This window comes from Caenorhabditis elegans, chromosome I (assembly GCF_000002985.6).
Source record: "Caenorhabditis elegans chromosome I".
NCBI lineage: Eukaryota > Metazoa > Nematoda > Chromadorea > Rhabditida > Rhabditidae > Caenorhabditis > Caenorhabditis elegans.
This window is the reverse complement of record NC_003279.8, coordinates 7,683,319-7,702,231: the sequence shown is the minus strand read 5'-3', so window position 1 is coordinate 7,702,231 and position 18,913 is coordinate 7,683,319. Positions and strand designations below refer to the sequence as shown.

At 35.4% G+C, this 18,913-nt stretch overlaps 8 protein-coding genes and 1 non-coding gene across 13 annotated transcripts; 2 read left to right on the top strand and 7 right to left on the bottom strand.

Moving 5' to 3' along the window:
* Window positions 1-178: 178 nt before the first annotated feature.
* On the top strand, window positions 179-867 carry T23G11.1 (uncharacterized protein). The gene is made up of 2 exons (NM_059744.4): window positions 179-404; window positions 451-867. Exons 1-2 carry the CDS (start codon window positions 263-265, stop codon window positions 813-815), a joined length of 507 nt encoding a protein of 168 aa, NP_492145.1. The 5' UTR covers window positions 179-262; the 3' UTR covers window positions 816-867.
* A 16-nt stretch (window positions 868-883) lies between these two features.
* Window positions 884-1,051, bottom strand: T23G11.11 (uncharacterized protein; the record flags this gene model as incomplete). The annotated part of the gene is made up of 1 exon (NM_001136320.4): window positions 884-1,051. The coding sequence occupies one exon, from the start codon at window positions 1,049-1,051 to the stop codon at window positions 884-886; it is 168 nt and encodes a 55-aa protein (NP_001129792.1).
* Window positions 919-1,055, bottom strand: T23G11.12. The gene has a single exon (NR_101584.1). It is a non-coding gene; the product is annotated as a small nucleolar RNA T23G11.12 (small nucleolar RNA).
* Window positions 1,056-1,273: 218 nt separating this feature from the next.
* gna-2 (glucosamine-phosphate N-acetyltransferase) lies at window positions 1,274-2,689 on the bottom strand. The gene is made up of 4 exons (NM_059743.9): window positions 2,326-2,689; window positions 2,116-2,278; window positions 1,701-2,065; window positions 1,274-1,652 (listed from the first exon to the last, which is right to left on the bottom strand). Exons 1-4 carry the CDS (start codon window positions 2,544-2,546, stop codon window positions 1,358-1,360), a joined length of 1,044 nt encoding a protein of 347 aa, NP_492144.1. The 5' UTR covers window positions 2,547-2,689; the 3' UTR covers window positions 1,274-1,357.
* Window positions 2,690-2,947: 258 nt separating this feature from the next.
* Window positions 2,948-3,931, bottom strand: T23G11.10 (uncharacterized protein; the record flags this gene model as incomplete). Its single annotated transcript, NM_001377600.1, has 4 exons — window positions 2,948-3,377; window positions 3,420-3,635; window positions 3,687-3,796; window positions 3,841-3,931. 4 exons carry the CDS (start codon window positions 3,929-3,931, stop codon window positions 3,195-3,197), a joined length of 600 nt encoding a protein of 199 aa, NP_001364635.1. The 3' UTR covers window positions 2,948-3,194.
* A 78-nt stretch (window positions 3,932-4,009) lies between these two features.
* On the bottom strand, window positions 4,010-6,551 carry gld-1 (Female germline-specific tumor suppressor gld-1). The gene is made up of 8 exons (NM_059742.8): window positions 6,348-6,551; window positions 6,095-6,296; window positions 5,911-6,048; window positions 5,741-5,865; window positions 5,579-5,695; window positions 5,387-5,530; window positions 5,129-5,341; window positions 4,010-5,085 (listed from the first exon to the last, which is right to left on the bottom strand). Exons 1-8 carry the CDS (start codon window positions 6,534-6,536, stop codon window positions 4,822-4,824), a joined length of 1,392 nt encoding a protein of 463 aa, NP_492143.1. The 5' UTR covers window positions 6,537-6,551; the 3' UTR covers window positions 4,010-4,821.
* Window positions 6,552-6,999: 448 nt separating this feature from the next.
* On the bottom strand, window positions 7,000-7,912 carry T23G11.4 (Hepatocellular carcinoma-associated antigen 59). The gene is made up of 2 exons (NM_001392593.1): window positions 7,812-7,912; window positions 7,000-7,707 (listed from the first exon to the last, which is right to left on the bottom strand). Exons 1-2 carry the CDS (start codon window positions 7,888-7,890, stop codon window positions 7,064-7,066), a joined length of 723 nt encoding a protein of 240 aa, NP_001379198.1. The 5' UTR covers window positions 7,891-7,912; the 3' UTR covers window positions 7,000-7,063.
* A 109-nt stretch (window positions 7,913-8,021) lies between these two features.
* Window positions 8,022-18,891, bottom strand: rlbp-1 (Rho-GAP domain-containing protein; the record flags this gene model as incomplete). 2 transcript variants are annotated; one of them, NM_001267076.2, is made up of 9 exons in its annotated part: window positions 8,022-8,664; window positions 8,710-8,960; window positions 9,012-9,110; window positions 10,888-11,011; window positions 17,070-17,107; window positions 17,155-17,283; window positions 17,986-18,205; window positions 18,448-18,795; window positions 18,842-18,891. In NM_001267076.2, the coding sequence occupies 9 exons, from the start codon at window positions 18,880-18,882 to the stop codon at window positions 8,529-8,531; spliced, it is 1,386 nt and encodes a 461-aa protein (NP_001254005.1). The 2 variants fall into 2 exon arrangements, with proteins under 2 accessions (NP_001254005.1, NP_001250565.1); NM_001263636.3 differs by lacking the exons at window positions 17,986-18,205; window positions 18,448-18,795; window positions 18,842-18,891 and having other exon boundaries at window positions 8,529-8,664; window positions 17,155-17,268.
* On the top strand, window positions 12,829-17,166 carry lron-9 (eLRR (extracellular Leucine-Rich Repeat) ONly; the record flags this gene model as incomplete). Of its 4 annotated transcripts, none has more annotated exons than NM_001083146.7 (12): window positions 12,829-13,035; window positions 13,082-13,189; window positions 13,243-13,428; window positions 13,485-13,589; window positions 14,181-14,333; window positions 14,388-14,635; window positions 14,680-15,049; window positions 15,103-15,181; window positions 15,227-15,459; window positions 15,527-15,641; window positions 16,211-16,293; window positions 16,774-17,166. In NM_001083146.7, 12 exons carry the CDS (start codon window positions 12,886-12,888, stop codon window positions 16,903-16,905), a joined length of 1,962 nt encoding a protein of 653 aa, NP_001076615.1. In that variant the 3' UTR covers window positions 16,906-17,166. The 4 variants fall into 4 exon arrangements, 3 of the variants coding, with proteins under 3 accessions (NP_001076615.1, NP_001021638.1, NP_001122522.1); NM_001026467.6 differs by having other exon boundaries at window positions 12,886-13,035; window positions 16,211-16,306; window positions 16,774-17,147; NM_001129050.4 differs by lacking the exons at window positions 12,829-13,035; window positions 13,082-13,189; window positions 13,243-13,428; ... (5 more) ...; window positions 15,227-15,459; window positions 15,527-15,641 and adding an exon at window positions 16,028-16,074.
* Window positions 18,892-18,913: the final 22 nt, after the last annotated feature.

Here is an 18,913-nt window from a genome sequence, read left to right as displayed (position 1 = left end):
GCGCGCGGGTAGAAATTGCCAAAATTAATTTAAATAAAAACTTGATAAAAGGTTTTCCTAATGTGTAACGTGAAAATCATAAAATATATTTCCGCATTTAATTTTATAAATTAAAAAAGGTATTATGCGTGACAGCCGATTATTCTCGATTACAATCAGATAAAGGGTTTCGTTGCTCACAAATTCAAACAGAATCACTTCTCGTCTTTCGCTCAGTCTCAACAACTCGAAAGGTTTTCAAGCAACGCCTATCGAATCAAGAATGGCAACTTCCGTCGACAGCCGTACTGCGCAGTCAGAGACCAACACTGCCGTCATCCCACCGATGAGCGATTCCGAGCTAAACACTGCTATCAATTCGACTCTCAGATCTCGTGGAAAAGCGTCTACTCGTACTGCATTGAGTAAGTTGTATTATGCCGAAGCTTCGATGAATACCGATCCTTTCAGGCACTGCAACCGCTGTTGAAAATGGACCAAGTTATGAAAAAATGATTTCGGCGTTCACTTCAGTCGCTGTATCCTACTTCGTCTTGGCTATTTCGTTTTACATTGAAACAACTGTCAGCTTGTTCCACCTCGCTTATTTCTCGTACAGAAATCCGGCAGTTTCGAAGGATCTCATCAAAACTGCATTCCATCTTTTGAAGACTTCCTACGACAACAAATTGCTGACATTTGCCGAAATCATCGAGACTACACAAAACAGTATGATCAAGCCAATGGCTCATCAGAATAAACAACACTTTTTGGAGGAAAACCAGCGTACCGCACAGTTGCAGACGATGAAAACATCAACTGCTTTTTCGCGTTAAGAAGAAAGAGAACCGGACATTGAAATTCAGAATGAATAAAGATTTATTCTACAACTATTATCTACTTATTATTGCTTTGCTAGAATCTCCTTTTCCAGAGCAGAAACTCTTCCAGCTGCTTTCCATTCTCGAGTGTGATTCCAATCAACGAAAATCATTGTGGCGGCGAGGAGGGGCCAAGAGTAAATAGGCAGACCTCGTCGGAATTTTGTCCAAACGGATGTGACAGCAATCATGATCTCAAAAATAGAAAAACATTGAAAACTTTGATGAACTGCATAACAAATAAATAAATGATTGAATGAGCGGCGTGCGCCTTACACTCACTCTTGGCGCATTTCCCGATCTGCTGACGCGTTTCAAGTTTTTTCATAGAAACCGTAACCTTTTGTATATTTCAAAGATATTAAATTGTTTCTGACACATTGGGCATGAAAATATTAAAAAAGGTAATACGTAGGAATATCACAGCTTTATTCAATGAAATTAAGAGCTAAATAAATTCTATCGTACAATAAATATGATGAATTTATGAGAAAATATTAGTCCAAAGTGATAATTTCTGGCTTGTCGAAGCGTTGAACCATGAAATGGATGTTCTCGTTGTACCCGAATTTGTTGTAGAATGGGATAAGCTCTGTTTTGCATTCCAGAGAAAGTTTATAAACTCCAAGACTTCTTGCCATTTTAACGAGAGCTTCGTTGATAAGAATTCCCAGCCTTTTTCCACGCATTGTCAAATCAACGACAACATCTTCGACTCTTCCACGAAGTCCACATTCATGAATGTACTTGAGCTCGACTACAAGAGTGGCAGCACCAACAATTTTTGAAGAACTGAAATAGTATTTATAGATGAATTATAGCTTTTTGGGAAGAACTTACTTTACATCTTCTAAAACTACTATGAAATACGACTCTGAATTTTTCATTGTAGAAAATCTTTGCTCAAAGTCATTTTTCGTGACGTATCCAACGGAAGTGAGTTGCTCCAGAAGTTTCAGATAATTCATGTCATCGGAACGGAGAGCGCGAGCACGGATATCGACAGGAAGTTTCATATTTGTCGGAAGAACGTTCTCATTGAAAAGGATAACTGATCCATTTCCAGGTGTAGACGATTTCCGAGCGGGAGCTTCCAGTTCTTCAAAACGTTGATCCAAAAAGTGAAGATTCTTTGAATAGCCAAATTTGTTATAAAATGGGATCAATTCAGTTTTGCACTCAAGTGACAACTTGTAGACGCCAATCTGAATTTATAAAAAGTTTTTAAAAAAACTATTCAATTGAAAATCCGAACCGTCTTCGCCATTTCGACAAGAACTTCGTTGAGAAGCGCTCCTAGCTTCTTTCCACGCATTTTCTCGTCAACAACCACATCTTCAACTCTGCCACGTGTTCCCGCTTCGTGAATGTACTTAAATTCTATGAGCAATGTTGCGGCGCCAATAATTTTAGAAGATCTGAATGAAAAATACGTTAATATTTTGTGAAAATAATGTTGACTTACTCAATGTGTTCGAGAACAACAATGTAATACGATTTAGCCTTTTTCATAGCATCAAATTGTTTTCGAAACACCAATTGATTGATGAACCCAACAGAAGTGAGCTGTTTCAGCAATTCGAGATATCCAAAATCATCATTTCGAAGAGCACGAAGACGGAGACCAGTAGGAACAGAAATATCTGTTGGGAGAAGGATTTCATCGAAAATTGAAATCGATGACATTGTTAGTTGAAGTGAGTATAATAAGAAGTGAATGAGCGCTCTGCAAACATCGAAGACGGCCGAATTAGTGAGAGTTCAATAAAACAAAACCGGATTGGCAGTCGGTGTAGATCAAAAATGTGAAATTGCAATTATGCATGTCTGGAATGGGTACAGTATAATTTATTTAAATGGTTACAAGAAAACTCAATATATTTCTCGAAAATATTATTTAGAATAAAGAAACAAACGAAGAAAATTGTGAAACATCGAAACGCGGAAACTACAGTACACATTAAAGGCGCGCATGCAACTTTCGATCGTGTCGAGACCGGTGTCATAAATTACCAAATTTCCGGTCTAGATCTGGAATTTCGCTTTCTGAAAACAATTATTTAAGAAATAAAAATTGTTGCTTCAAAAATCGTCATTTTTTTATTGATTAAAAAATTGTAACCCAAAAATATTATTGAAAAAATACGATCGCACAATTTTCTCATAATTTATTTTTGATCTACCTTGTTGAATAGGCTCCTCCCCTTCCTTCGACAAGACAGCCACAACAAAATAACAACGGCAACAAGATTGGGGGCGGAGTCAAGTTCAACAGGTAGATCAAAAATAAATTATGAGAAATTTGTGCGATCGTATTTTTTCGATAATAATAGTTCAAGAGTAAATTTCATCAATAGAAGCAATCTTCACACCATCTGCAAGTTTTTGAGTTTTTCGAGCTTTTCTAAACATTAAATTGAATGCAACAATATCTGCAGGACTCCAGAATACACTATTCGCCTTATTTTTGGGAAATACTCCACCCATTTTCAATGTTTTAACCGGGCCAAATCGTTCCTAGAAAATAATTTTTAGTTGTGAAAATATTCGAACCTCCACTTTAGCAATTTCTGCATTTTTCTTTGAAGATTTTTCGAAAGTTTTTCTCTTTACTTCTTCAATTCTCTCTTTTTTATATTCATTCAACGCATTGACCACCGGTTTACTATATTCACACTTTTCAGAAAACATCATTCTTTTACATTCTTCCTCTTTTCTAATTCCTTTAAGTCCTGCAATAAAATCATCGTGCATATGCCAATTTTGAACTGTGCTCTGAAATATTATTATTTAGACGATCCTGATAAAATAACCGATAACAAATACCATTAAATGACGCCTCCGGACGTTTTTTTGTTTCTCAATGTTAACCGAATTGTTCACCAGGAGTAAAAGGAAAATTAACATAATTGCAGCTGCAGGCCATACGAAAAGTTCTGATAATTTTAACTGGCGATTTTTTTTACAGAACATCACATACTGAGTAATTCGATAACTCCATCAACTCTTGGATTATCATCAAAATCCTCTTCGGATTGGAAACAGTTTGAATCCCTGCTCACGTGAAACATTTGAAGAAATGAAAATGTTTCTAACTAATGTTTCCTTTTTAATCGTTTTAAAACATGAACTGGAAGAAAAATTGAATAAAAACTATTTTTTATTATTTTATCTCGCCCTGTATTTCAATTTCAAAATTCAAAATTTTGGTCTCAAAAACAGGGTACCGAGAAAATGGTCAATGTGAAAGACTGCTAAAAATATTAGCTCTTGGACTTGTGCTTAAAATTATAATGGACAGATTGGGAAGGGGTAGGGGTTTAGAATGGGGACTTGGGGCTGGTTTGATGGGGATGTGAGATTTGAACATATCTAACTAGCGGGAAAGAAAATTAAAATCTCAAGTTACTAAAAATTTAGAAAAGATGAAAAATTTTTGATGACTACATCAAACCGGGAAGATTCTACAGGGGTTAGCGTTAAGATAACACAGAAAAATAAAGGGGGTGCTTTGGCATTCGAGGTAGTATGAATGGGTAGGGGAATAGCTGCATCAATAAAAGTATCAATGAGTATTCTCCAAAATGGTTATCCTGATAAGATGTTATTACCGGGGCACCTGCCGTTTTTCTCTGATGTTAAAATATCTTTTCAAGATCTGCGAAGAAAGGGAAAAGATACTTAAAAATCAAAGAGCATATGGTGAAAGCAGCAGGGCGAGTTTAAATTACAGAAAGGAATTAATGGTATTAGGTATCTCATTACATAATTATTACTAACTGTATGTGTATGCTATTCCTAAAGGAGTGAGATGGTAGATACCAATTGATGACATGATAAAGATGGGGGAGATGAGAGGGGGAAAAAATGGCAACATGATGTATGGCACATGATTCTATGGTAACCTAAAATGGTGAGAACGAACAAAACAAAGGGAGTGTGAGTTATAAATGTGAACTTTTTAGAAAGAGGTGTTGTTGACTGAAGAAGCCGAGGGACTTGCTCCACTCGGGGACACATTGGTGTTTGTTTGATTGGCAAAAGAAGATGCAGAAGTGAAAAGACCAGGGAATGAGTTGACAAACGAAGTGGTTGTTGGGTACTTCGGGAACGTCAAATCACTTGCAAGTTGAAGAGAGCTGAATGAATCAAACATGCTCGGGCTCAGAAGCGAGTAATCGAAGACGTTAGATCCGAGAAGGTTGGATGCAGTGAGAGTGGGGCTCTGAAATTAAAAATATGAAACTTAAACTGAAGAACTGTTCTACCAAGATCGATCCTCCAAATGTCGTTGACGGGAGTCCTGATCCAGGAGTTGGCGACATCAAAACTGGACCTGAACTACGTAGTGGAGTTGGAGAGAGCAGAGGAACTGCAGTCATCACACGAGCTGGGTTTGGCGACTTCATTGGACGATACGTACCGTTGATGATTGCAAGTTCCATAAGTTGTTTTCTCTTCAGCTCGTCAGTTCCCTCGGGCTGAAAATAGGTTATTGTAGAGATTTTACGAAGCATATAACTCACAGCCGGAATGAGCAACTTCTTGACCTGTTCGAGTGCTGCTTGCAATTTGATGTGAACACGATTCTCAGTGTCTTCGCATTGCACAAGAACGTGCAGATCGTCTTCGAGATGCTCCCAATTGGCCTTTCCACGGTGAGCACTTTCCTTCAACAACTAAACTTTGTTTTAGATAAAATTGTAACAAGATCAAACCTTTGACTTGTCCCGCATTGATCCCTTTCCTCGGACCATAATCTTGCATCCAGTGTCCTGCTCAAGCTGCTTGGCGGTCATCCCACGTGGGCCGAGAATTCTACCGACGAAGTTATACTGAAATGTTTTAGTTGTTCGAAAACTTGAAATTCGTTAAATTACGTCTGGGTATTCGTTCTTTGGAACATAAATCTTCTCAGTGATCGAAATCATGTCTCCAGCAGGCTCAGGAAGCTCAACTCTCGGAAACTCAGTTTGGAACAAAGCCACGCGGACACGACCGATTTCTAAAATAAAATAATTACTTGTAGGAACACAGAGCGGTTATGTACCATCATCCAACAAACGTTCAACATTGCTGAACATATGAGGAAAGAGCGTAAGATGTTTCTTCTCTTTAACCAGATCAGCCAAGTACTCGACAGTTGCCTCAACCTCGATTGGTTCTGTAGCTGTTGGAGAGAACAGGCCTGAAGAAATTACAGAAAAATAAGTAGACATGAGATTGTTTCATACTCTTGTCCATCGATGATTTTCCATAACTCATTGGAGTTGCAGGAAGAGTCGGGGAAAAGATACTTCTGCTCTTTGGATTGAACATGGCTGGCGACAAAAGCGAATTAGGTGTTTGACTGTAAGCGCTCGAAATCGGGGACATGATGTGTCTGTTGTTCGTCGATAGCGTCAGACGAGCTGGTGGTGGCGCTCTAACAGAGCTCTGAAAATTTTTTATTACTGTAATTGATGAACAAAATGAAAATTCGCGTACCCATCCGTCTCGCCGAGTTGACGGCCAACGATCCGCTGGAACATTGTCGATGATGGGGAATCTCTTCCGTGGACTATTGTCTCCATCCAGAGACGTTGGCGTCATAACGGACGAACGAGATGGCGATTCAGAGCTTTGGCTTTCTAGTTGGGTCGAAACACCGTAAGTTGGAGTGGTGCACGACGGCATTCTTCGATGGTTAACCTGTAAGAAAACTTAGTAATAATATATTTTTCAATAACGTAACGACATAAGCTTAAACTCTGCGGCGATTCGCTCATCTAGCTTATCTAACGAATATTCACTAGAATTTCGGAATGAAACATTCGAGGAAAATGTGAAAGTGGTCATATTCAAATAGAAATAATTATTTCTAAAATTTTTAGATGAAACGAAATATAAAACAACCAAAAAGCATCGAAAAAATAAAACTCTAAAAAGTTTTGAGGTGAAGTCCTAAATTTCGAAACTTTTACCGTATACCTGTTTGCGATCGCTGCGAGACCCATACGTCGCGGTGCAACATGTTCCTTTAAGTTCCAGAAATGCGCGCACGGGTGGCGAAACGGCAGGAATTGGCCACGCCTATTAAGCCGTGCGCTGATTTGCATGAGGCTTTTCAGAATTTAATTGAATACTTTCAATTCAGAGTTTTATAAAATGAATCGAATTTATTTAAACAGGAAAATAAATAAAAAACACTTGTGTATCTCAATTTATCGACGCTGGTTGTTGAAACGTCTTCGATATTTTGGTTTTGATTCTTCACATTCTTCAATTGGTGGTGGAAGACCTGCAGCTTCAGCAGCAGATATTTGAAGAAGGAATCGTTTTTTCTTTTCAGTCTCCAAGATATTGGTGATACGAGTGCTAATTCCCAGGTCCACTTCTGGGATTCCTGCGAGCATATGCTCTGAAAGCAATTCTGTCTCCTTTTTGCTTTGATTTCCCTTCACTTTTCCAGCAGCTTGTTTCAAAAGCTCTACATCACGATCTTCTGCATTCAGCGATGAAAATTTAGCTGCAGCTGATGAAGAAGGTTGTTTCTGTTTTTCAATTTTAGAAGTATCAGCTGTATATTCTTGAAGTCCGTCATCAATATATTTCCTTAATTCTTCATGTTCATCTCTCAGCATTGTTTCCTTCTCGAATTGTTCTCGGAGTCCTTGTTCAATGCTTGCAGCTTCCATTGCTGCCTTCTTTTTACTTGTCATCACCATTCCGCCACCAGCCATTTGAATTCCATCCTCGAGAGCTGCAGCTTTTGAAATTCCAACTGCGCATTCTAATTCTGTGAGACCATTTTTCCTTTCTCGTGATCGTTGAAGATCTCGAATATCGGAAACTCTTGACGACTCTTCTGGAAAAAAAAATTTAGAACATTAAAAATTTTAATGCATGTTATGCTCTTAAGTTATCATTTGCTTTAAAAACAATTATTTTATCAGATTAAAAATTAAATACCATCAGCAGCAACGTCGTCGTCTTCTAAAATTTTCCTTTTTTGAATTTTTGATTTTGGTTTTCTGAAGATATCGGCCATTGTGTTCGTTGATGCTTAAAGTTTAAAAATTAAATAGCATTCAAATTTTAGAAAAAAGTTTTCAAAGTGTAAATGTAACATTTTTCTGAATCAGAACAGTTTTTCAAATAATCAAACTGTGTGAGATTGTTGGATGCAATAAAATTTATACATATCTGGTCACATCGGTACAGAAAAACTGGGATTACTGAAAAAGAAGTTGTGAAAAAGTTTTGATTTTGTGAAAAACAAGACCCAAATGATAAAAAATTATCAAAAAAAGTGAAAACAAATGACATGAAAAGTGAAGATGGTAAAGAGAAATTATGCCCGGATTTTTTGTGATTAAAGTTAACAAAAACGAATGATAAAGCTAATATAAATGTCAAAAAGAAGGGGAGTGTGAGTTAGGGGTAGATATGGAATATGGAAAATATGCACATTTATTGACTTGAGGAAGGAAAAGACTAAGAATTATTGATTGATTCCACTTAATTCTGCAAATGTGCCCTATTGATATGCAAAAATAATTTTGAAAGAAATACAGTACTTTGTGAAAATATATTATAAAAAAGAAGCACATTCGAATTCCCCGTTACCGAATGCTGTGATATTGATAAAGTATCAAAACAGAACAATTCTACAAAAGTACATTCGATCTAGAGTGAATCATATTTCATAACTTCTTTGCTCAGTGACTCCATTTCCAGACGAGCTCGAAGATCAGCACAAGTAGATCGAAGACGTGTAATCTCTTCTAACAGGGCACTTCGTGCAGCTTCTTCCAATTTGCACCTGAAACTAATTTTTATATGTAAATCTTATAAGGAACTCGCTAACCGCTCCGTCCATTCTTGTTCTTCTTCAAAATCAATCTTCTTGTTTGTATTTTCTTCTTCATTCTCATTAACCAACTGCTTACAATTATGCAATCTCCAACACAATTCAGCAACTCGTTGACGTTCTGCAGAAACATCCTCTCGAAGCATTCCTTGTGTTGCCATCAGCTGTTTTTCTTCGTACATTTCAATGCATCTACTATCTGCAGTTGTATCTAGTGAAACTACTTGTGGAGCTGCATCTACTAGTTGCTGAAAATATTTAAGTACATTATCATGTTATACACTATTCGATTAACTCACCTTTAAACGCCTTTTTATTGCAGTTATATTATTCTGAACCTGCCACGCATGTTCGTCCAATTCTGCTGTCGTTCGGCCTCGTTCATGTCGTGCACTTATCTGAAATTTAAACTATAACCTACTAAGTACAAAAAATTCTTCATTTTGCATTCTCTTTTTTTCTTTGGTTTTTCGTACCAAAAACATTCAAACAATACTTTTTTTTTGCTTCTTGAATACAATGGATTACTGTAGAGATACGGTAGGATGAAATTTTTATCAGCTAGAAGGTCTTACTGTAGATTAGAGACGTGCGGAAAATCTACAAAGATGTTCTTTTCGGTAAGATAATCCAACTTTTAATAATTTCCTAGAATTCTATTTTAATGTTCTGATTCAAAAATATGAATTATTATTCAGAAATAATCTTGTTTTTCTGCACATCACTGCTCTAGATGAGAACACACAGTATTCAATATTTTTTATATTTCCAAAATAATTTCAGAGACATCAATATTTTGAATTTCCAATCGTACCTAGTAAAATATTTATGTTAAAAATTATTTTATCCGGCCTCTTAGTTTCTGGTTCCCAAGTTTTCTATAATTTGGCACCGCGCCAGAAAAGGATGGCATAGATGAAAATGGCCGATAAGTGCCTATATTCGACCTTCGAGTTCTCCTAAATAAGAAAATGAATCAAAGCGAATCGAAATACGTATCCTCCTGCCGATACATGCTGCTTCGGATGCTGTGGTCAGTTTTACCTTGCATAACACTACCACCTAATTACGGTTCAATGCGAATTGAAACGGGAAAGCAGGTATGGTGAGTGAAGGGGAAGATCAGAAGAGATGGAACAAACGGAGACATTTGAGTACCGATCATCGCAGTATCACTATGTATCCCCCTTATCAATTACAGGAATTCCCGAATTTTAGGTAGGACACAAACATATCACATTCGGTATGTGATTCACACGAATTCACAAATTAAACACTTATTGTGTCTTTTGTTTCTTTATTTAAAGGTATTGTTTAGGGTTTTCGAATCGTTTTGTTTATTTGTATTTTAGTATATGAATGCATACTGTTCATTTTAGTTAATGTGATTGTGAAGTTATATATTTACAGTATTGTAAGCCTTTTTTGGAAACCGTACCTAGGTCTATAAATAATCTAATAATCCAACAATAATAATTGAATAAGTTCCAATTTGAAAAATTTGATTTTTTTAAAATTTCACAGTCCAAAGGTTATTCAGATGTCATAATTTTGTGAATCGATTAAAAGAATGTCCTTCAACAAATTTTAAGTTTACATTTTGTTTTTATTAATTTTATTTGAACATTCTAAGTTTTCAAAAATGAATGCATGCTCTGAATTTCTTAAAAAGTCCAAATTTCCAAAAATTTGGCACTTTGCCAAAACTTTTACTGAACATTTAGAAAAACCTAAAACATTTTTGAGTTATTTAAATAATCAGTCTTTTTGACCAATTTTTAAGATATTTTGAAAAAATCCCCACCATATAAAAACATCTGAATGTGCCCTAATTATTAATTAGATACTTTTTTTTTATTTTTGGGTGTCTTTCGAGAAACATTAACATAAATTAAATTACTATAGAATTTTATTACTAAAACAGTTTTTTTTTCAATTAAGCTGAAGTTTCTAGAGCTCGTACAACCAAGATCTAACTTTTAAAGAGTTTCAGTGTTTGTATAAGAAATAAAATATTCACTGATTAAAAAAACCACTCTCAAACGTATCTTCCATTGAAATGGGCGGCGTCTAGACCCGTTTGTGTCTTTTCTTTCTGTCTCTCCCACGCGTTCGTCTTCTTCTTTTAATCCATCATGTCCCTCTTTAAACCCTCTTTCTCTTTATCTAACATACCTTTGAATGTAACAAGTCTAACAAAAACTGTTGTTTTGTAAGTTCTTCATGGATCTGTGCAGTTTTGAGTTCATCCTCTTCGAGCCACTTCTCGACGAGTCGTCCTTCCAACGGTGGAGTGTACCTGCAAACCACTTATGCCTTCATTTTTTGTTACTTTTCATTCAGTGTGTATGTACATTACATAAGTACACCGACACATCAAAGTGAATAATGTCTTCTACGTTTTGAGACAGCAAGAACAACAATCTTTCTGTATTTTTTGAAACATTATTTGCTTAAAATTATATAATCATACACTAAATAGTAGTGTAGATCAACCCTGGCATCTTTTCGAAAAATAATTTCTAGGTTTTCGGAGAAAAAACAGTAAAAACTTTCAATTTTGCACATGGGAAAAAAATATGAGAATTCATAGTTTTTTATTTGTTTTCCCAAAGTGTTGATTTTTTGCACCAATCTAATTTTTTCGTGGAAAAAAATTTTAAAACAATAGAACCGATATGATTTACAGTTTTTTCTATGAAATTGCTCTCTAAGTCTATAACTTTGTTCATGGGAACTTCACAATTTCTATTAAAAGACAACGACGAAAAGCAAATCGAGCGAAAAAGAGGATAGTGTGTTATCAATTCTCTGCGAATCCAAAAACAAGGTCGACTTATCGAAACATGGACGAAAAACGAACAAAAACTGCTGATCCATCTCCAACAACCCTTATTCACACACTCGACCTACATTATTGCACTAACATTTCCCTTTTTTCAATTACCAATCATTGGGAGACCATAATCACTTTACATATTGGTAGCTGATTTTATGATTATCTTCTTACTAGGTTTTGTTTTCTCTTGTAATCAACTGAAATTAAAAAGTCATCTATGATAACAATTTCTCACTTTTTTCTACATATCGAAAAATCCTGCCCGATTAGCTGATCTGCATAGCGAAGCATTTCTATGTTTCCTATAAAACATTCATTCTATCGTTTTCACAATGTCTGCCTCATTTCTTCCTCCCCTCAATGACGCCCCTGATAACTCCTTCACCATGCCCAACCCTTTTTTGGCACTTATGATAGGTAATTTGGGCGGAAATGATGGGTGTGGAATCCTCAACTTTTTTTTAATAAAGAAGAGGCCATTACTAGGAGGAGGGACTGATCACGAGCATTATTGTTGAGAAAACACAGTAATTGTCATTTGGATAGAAATAATATGCAATTCACTTATAGCTTTGTGTAACTAAGTTGCTACAGTAACCGCTTACAAGGGAAAAAAGTCAAAGTAGTCCTGGACTTCCCAATAAGACGTATGTGATTTGAAAGTATGTGTTTCGAATAGGACACCACAAAAAAAAAGTTTAGCAACATAACTCAACTTTGAACCCCTAAAATTGCCATGTGAATACAAATATCTGGATGCCGTAGTTCTTTCGGTACTAGCAAGTTGAAGACAAGATTTACTTCTGATATGAGAACTTTATGTAGTTCAATTGCTACAGTTGCAAATTGGAAGAAAACTTGGCTATATCCATGATTAGTTCAAAACTATCATATTCGGATGAATTGTTATCAAAAAATGATCACCGCGCGTATGACATATTATGACCACTAACAAAAAACTGTTGGACGCTCAAAGGCACCTTTCCCCTTTTCGGGGTGAGTCCCGCCCCTATCTTGCGCCACACATTTCGCCCATTTCTTTCCATCTTTCTATTGCCTCCTTCCTCCACACCGTCTTCTTCTTAATACTTTTCTTGCCACTTTCACACATCGTTCTGTCTCCAGTAGAATACCGCGACGTTCTCGGTTCTCATATCTTGTTTTAAATCATCAATCCGTCTTCTTCTTCTACTACTCCTACTTTTCCTAATCTCCCCCAGTCCGACTGTTTATCCAATCCTAAACTATTTATTTATTATTAAAAAATAAAGCTTCAGCCATCAACTGAGAGAAATAAAACCGAAAGTGTGTTCACTTTTGTAGTGTGGGTCAAAATGCGACCCCTTGTCGCGATATTCCTTGTCCAGCTGTGCTTTGTAGCAGTCGGTGCCGCTATTCCAAATTGTCCTGATTTGGATGTACTTGAAAATCAATCTGATCTCTCACAAGATGACCTCAACAATCTGATCTTATGCTTCTGCAAGGTGAATCATAGTAGCTGACTATGCAAAGTATGACTCATTATTACAGCCCGACGACAAAGAAAAAGTTGTAATTTCATGTCTGTATGGCTCGAACCTTGACCATTTGATGAAAGCTACAGAAGCAGTGAAAAATGCCAGTTTAATAACGTCTTCAGTAAGTTAAAATCTGGAATAGAGGAATTTAGACAATATATAAACTATTATCAGATCAGTATTCAACACATGGAGTTCCCAGACGGAGGACTTCCTGAATTCGGAAAATTGGCTCCTGACCTTAAAAGTCTCGAAATTAAGGAGTGCTCTGGACAAGATGAGCTTAAGGTTGGAGATGATAGTTTCAAGGGTCTAGAACAGACTCTTCGAAATTTGACTATTCATGCGTGTAATCTTCAGGTGACTTTAAAGCTTACTAAAGCTTAGTAAAGCTTCATGATTCAACTATATTTCAGACAATCCCACCATCCGTAGATTCGTTGGAAAACCTTGAAACAGTCGTCTTCTCGAACAATAAATTGGATTCTCTCGGTGTTGATCAGTTCAAAAACAAGAAGCAGGTGAGCCAAATCTGTTTATAATGCCTACAAAAAAAAATCTACATTGACTTATACATACATCTCCGATATATTATGCGCAGCGGTCGTCAAAAATCGCATTTGTCCGGCCGTGCATTATTACACTCTGTCGCGTTGTCCGTCTCTTTTTATACATGGACAACGGCCCCGAATGACCACATAAAGTGAGAGCGAGAGCATGAAAAGAGCAAGATGCGATACACCAGAAAAATGGAAATGACCCTTGTGATATAGTACTGGATGTAAGTTAATGGGTTATTACTGACATTATCAATCAGTAAAGGAATTTGAAGTGTGAAAGTTGATTTTCAAACTAAAAAATCATAAATCTTGCACATTGGTTTTATTTCCAAATGTAGAGTATAAATTCTTCGGTCTAGTGTTTTACTACCGTCCGCCAATTATTTTGTGTCTGTTGCGTCTGAGAGGGGACTGATGACGTTAAAAAACTTGTCTTCTTCGGACTTTAGGCTTCTGCGTCTCGGTTTTTATGTACTTCACACAAACGTATTCAGAAGTCAAACACGTATAGAATAGCAAAAAGAAAATTAATGGGGAACATGTATTTTCCAGCTTTCATATCTCGACGTCTCCGGAAACTTTATCACATCAATTGAAGAAAAAGCGTTCGAACCGCTTACCTCGCTTGAAACCCTTGTAATTGGTGAACATAACTTTATAAATGAAACTGTTGTGGAAGAAATTGGTCGATTGAAAGCACTTAAGGTATTTCTCTTTTTCCATCTTCTCTATTCATAAGTGTACTTAAAAGTTCTTCAGACTCTCGATCTATCACGTGCTGATGGAATCTTCCAACCACCTGAGACATTGTTCAAAGAAATTCCACAAATTGAAGTACTCAAACTATCCGGATGCTCAATTCCAACATTAGAGCCAGGGCAGTTTGCCACACTCAAAAAATTAAAAGAGCTTGATCTCCGAGTCAACCTCATTGAAAATATCACAGCTTATGCTTTTGATGGATTGGAGAGTTTGACAAGACTTTCTTTGGCAGGAAACTTTATTTCGTGAGTACATACTTACAATTATGCAACTATTTATTTTATTTCAGAAAATTGGAGCCTGACGTTTTCTTTGGTCTTTCCAGCTTAGAAGAACTAGACTTGGGATGGAACGAGATCAAGACTATTCCAACAGATGTATTCAAGCCACTGACTGATAAACTGAAAACAATAAGTCTTCGAAATAATCCGATTTCCGAGCTCCCTTCGACAGGACTTGGAATGCTCGAAAAATTGTCATTAGCTGAATGCGGGTTCACTTCCATTTCTGCAGATCAATTGAAAGATTATCCAAAACTTGAAGAATTGGACTTATCAAAATGCAATATTTCAAACATTGTTGAGAACACTTTTGAGAATCAAAAGGATTCACTCAAGAAATTAAATCTCCAGAAGAATAAGCTTAAATCCCTACCAAATGTAAGTTCAGTTCAAAAATTACTGAAACTTCGCTCCAATCATAAGTTTTTCAGCTTATTAAAAATCTGCCAGCAATTGAGTCACTGGATGTTTCTTCGAATCCATATCGATGCGACGGAGAATTGGTTAATTGTAAGTATCTCGGTTTATTTAAATTTCATAAGTCCTTGTTTTAAGTCGTCTTCGGAGTAGAAGATCGTGTCAAAAAGGCCGAAGAAAATGGAAATTCATTCTTTGTTGCAAACACAAATGAAACCGTCTGTGATCGTCCTTATACCCTTCGTGGCGAACAAATACTTCAAGTTGAGGTTGAGAAATTTCAGCCATACGATGAAAAGAGTGATACGACAACTGCTCCATCGACAACTACAACTTCAACAGTTGAAGAGACTACCACAGAATTGAAAATTGTAAGTTCTTCTCTGCTCTTTATGATTGTTCGTTTCAAGGCAATGGATAAGAAAGACTGAATTTCAGCCAGACCTTCTCGTGGGAAGCAGGACAAATGATACATTATTCAAAGAAGAGCCACGCAGAGATGTATACGATCTTTCAAAAACAGATGACGCAAAAGGTGTCTACAATCAAAAGGGTGAATTTTTGAATTACTAGGTCAACGATAACAAACAATCCCATCTATGCACACACATCTGCCAGTTTGTTGTTATTTGTGTCATATATATTTCTTTCTGGAATCTATCTCTCTGGTTTCTATATATCAAGAGACATCCAAAAAACGACCAACTTCTAGTTTAAATCTAAATCCGAGTTTGAACACGACAAAATCATCAAAAAGTGACAAGTTTGTGGTGGTAGTGTGGTTGACGAGCAAAGTTGAGCAGGCGGTCCGAAATTTGGCACCCTAACTTTCGAAATATCTCTTCTTTTTTGACATATAAACATCGTGTGACTCTCTGTGACTCACGCCTCTTTCTTTTCTTCACAACACCACACAATTCTCGTCTTTCTCGCATTTCGTCGAACAAAACCTTCAAAATATTCCAACATTCAATTCACAATGGACGGTAAGTTTAAATCGATATTTTTCCAGCCGTTAATTGAAATTTAAAATCGGGGAATCTATTTGTTTGTATAAGAATTTCGAATTTCTATCAAATTTAGTTTCACTAAAATCTTAAATAAATTATTTATATTTTACAGGAACATATGCTGTTCCAATCACAATTGGAGCAATCGGTTTGGTTACTGTAATTGTCATTGTTGCTGTCGTTTTATTTATCAAGGTAAGAGATATTGGTATGTTAATATAAATTCCAGAAGTTGGTTTTTTCGAAAGTCGTGAAAAAAATGTGTTAGGTTATTTAAAATTTTAATGATTTCTTTTGGAAATGTGTCTTTCTTTACTAAAAAAATTTTCTAATAGAATTTTATTAATCATTTTCAACTCAAAAATGTTACGTAGGTACTGTAACAAAAATACGACAGCAGGTCTCGGTACGATTACAATTGTAATAAAAATAAGAAAACGGAAGCGCGCCTTTAATTGTAAGGGGTACTGTAGTTCTCACTCCCCGCTTTGTTGCGGTTTATTCAATTCAGAAATTCAGTACTCTTCAAAGGCACACTCTTTTCAGTGACTCTAATTTGAATTTTTTTCGTGTTGAGACCTGGTATCGTATTATTGCATAGAAATCGTAAAATTTTGCGAAGAGGCAGCAAGATCCTTAATACAACTGTACTTTTATATTTTCAAACATTTTCAGAAAAATAAGAAAGTTGGAACAGAAACCGCAAAAGGTGGAAAATCAGATAAAGTTGTAAAAATGGAGGATGGAATGGTTGAAATTGAATTGGACTCTCAACCAGGAACACAACATGCAACACCACGACGATAATAAGTAAATTATTATTTTTTTAATAAGAGGAATTTTTTATTCTCAACCACAAAAATTTGCTCAATCTCTTTTTTCTCCCTCATATTTATTCTAAATTTACATTATAAATTGCCTCTGAAAACGGTTCTCTCTCTCTCCTTTTTTACCAGTTTAAAATCACTTACTTGATGATTTTCACGTCCTCATCCACCAAATAGCATGCCTAAATTGTATTTTGTGAAGCTATGAAAAAATTTAATAAAAACTCACTCCTTGTACGGGAATTCCATCAAATGGACGAATTGCGTGAGCGGAGAAGCAAACCATTTTTCGCGACATTTCAAGAATCGTTTGTAGTAAAAGACCTAGTGCTTGAAGTCCCATTTTGTTTTCTTTTTCCTGAAATAAGTCATTAATGAAAATTTGAATTTTTGGAAGTTTTAAACAATAAATTTCTTCGAACAGCTTAAACTTGTGTAAATTTAAAATAGAATAAATAAGGTAATTGAGAATTTTGTTTTTAAAAATAAAAATATTCTGAAACAATTTTTTAATTACGAATTTGTTATTTTTTCATAGTTTTTTAAATTAAACTTTGCAAACACTGGAACGGCTGAATTATTTTAAGCTTTCGGTTCAAAAAGGTTACTGTAGATGCGGCAATTTTTCTATATTTTTTAAAAAGTTTTTAAAATTTTTTTGTCAGTTTTTCTGAAATTTTAATATTTTGTAGCACTGTTCTGGAAAAAGATCAACATTGATGTTGAAAACGAAAAATAAAAAATTTTAAGTTTGGGTCGTTTTTTGAAATATTAAAAAAAATTTTTGAAGCTGTCTGTCATTTATTGAAACAAAAACTGTTTTTTAAAAATTGTAAATATATTGATGTTTTTTGTAAAAGTTTTCCGAATAACAAATTTTAAAATCTACAGTATTTGGAACTTAAAAAATAAGCCAATGGAATTTTTTTGCAAAATTGAAGTAAACATTTTGAAAGAAAAACAAAATTTAAAAATTGTTAGTGATATTTTCAGAATTTTTTAAAATCATTTATAAGTTTTTAAAACTTCTTTATTTTAAATTTTCATTATATTTATTCACCTGTCCCATAACATGTTGAGCATGTAAAAAGACAAAAACAAAAAGTGTCTTCCTTTCCACAGTCAAACGATTTAATTCATCTCTCATTCGACGAGAAGCTCCACAGCTACAAACGAGTTTCGGTGTTAATTGAGTTGTCGTTGCGAGACCACAATTACATGATTCTGCTATTGAATCAAATTCTATCGGTACAACGGGCTCCGGGATTTGTCGTAGAAATCTGAAAAAATTCATTTCGAAATGTAGGTTTTCCTTTTTTCAATTAAAAAATGTTCCGAATAAATTTTATTAAGTCTCAACATGTTGTATATTTCTTGAAAAATGCAAATTTTTTAAATTTAAATAGCAACTTTTAAAACTTTTACTGAATTTCTAATGACTCGAACCTGAGATTTTTTAGAGTTTATTTGGTATTCAAAAAGAATTATAAGAGAAACAAATATTTTTCAAAGTTATTCGAACCTTTTGATGAGTCCAGCTGCATCATGTGCATCCGCAAAAATCATTTTTTCTCCACAATTTGCTCGCCTCTCCAACTCGTCTAATCTACTTTTTGGTGGTGATAATCGATAAATTCCCTCTGTACATAATCCATTTTCTTCTACAAAATCAATTGCATATCGGAAGAATGATGGTAATGGAATTCCATCCAATGATGGATCAGCGGATACAGATTCTGTTAGAGGTAATCCTAATACACGTTTTATTGCCACATCATCGGAGTTAATAATATCCGGAACTGTAATATCGACTTCTTCAGAACTCAATTTACGCCATTTTCCAATTATTTTCCTAGTTGATTTTCGTGTTCTGAATAAAATATTTTGAAATAAATAATTTTTTCTAGAAACCTTACAGTTTTAAACCCTTTTTCTTCTTTTCCGGTTCATCGTGCATCCCTAGTGTCTGAAAATGAGAAATTTTGCTT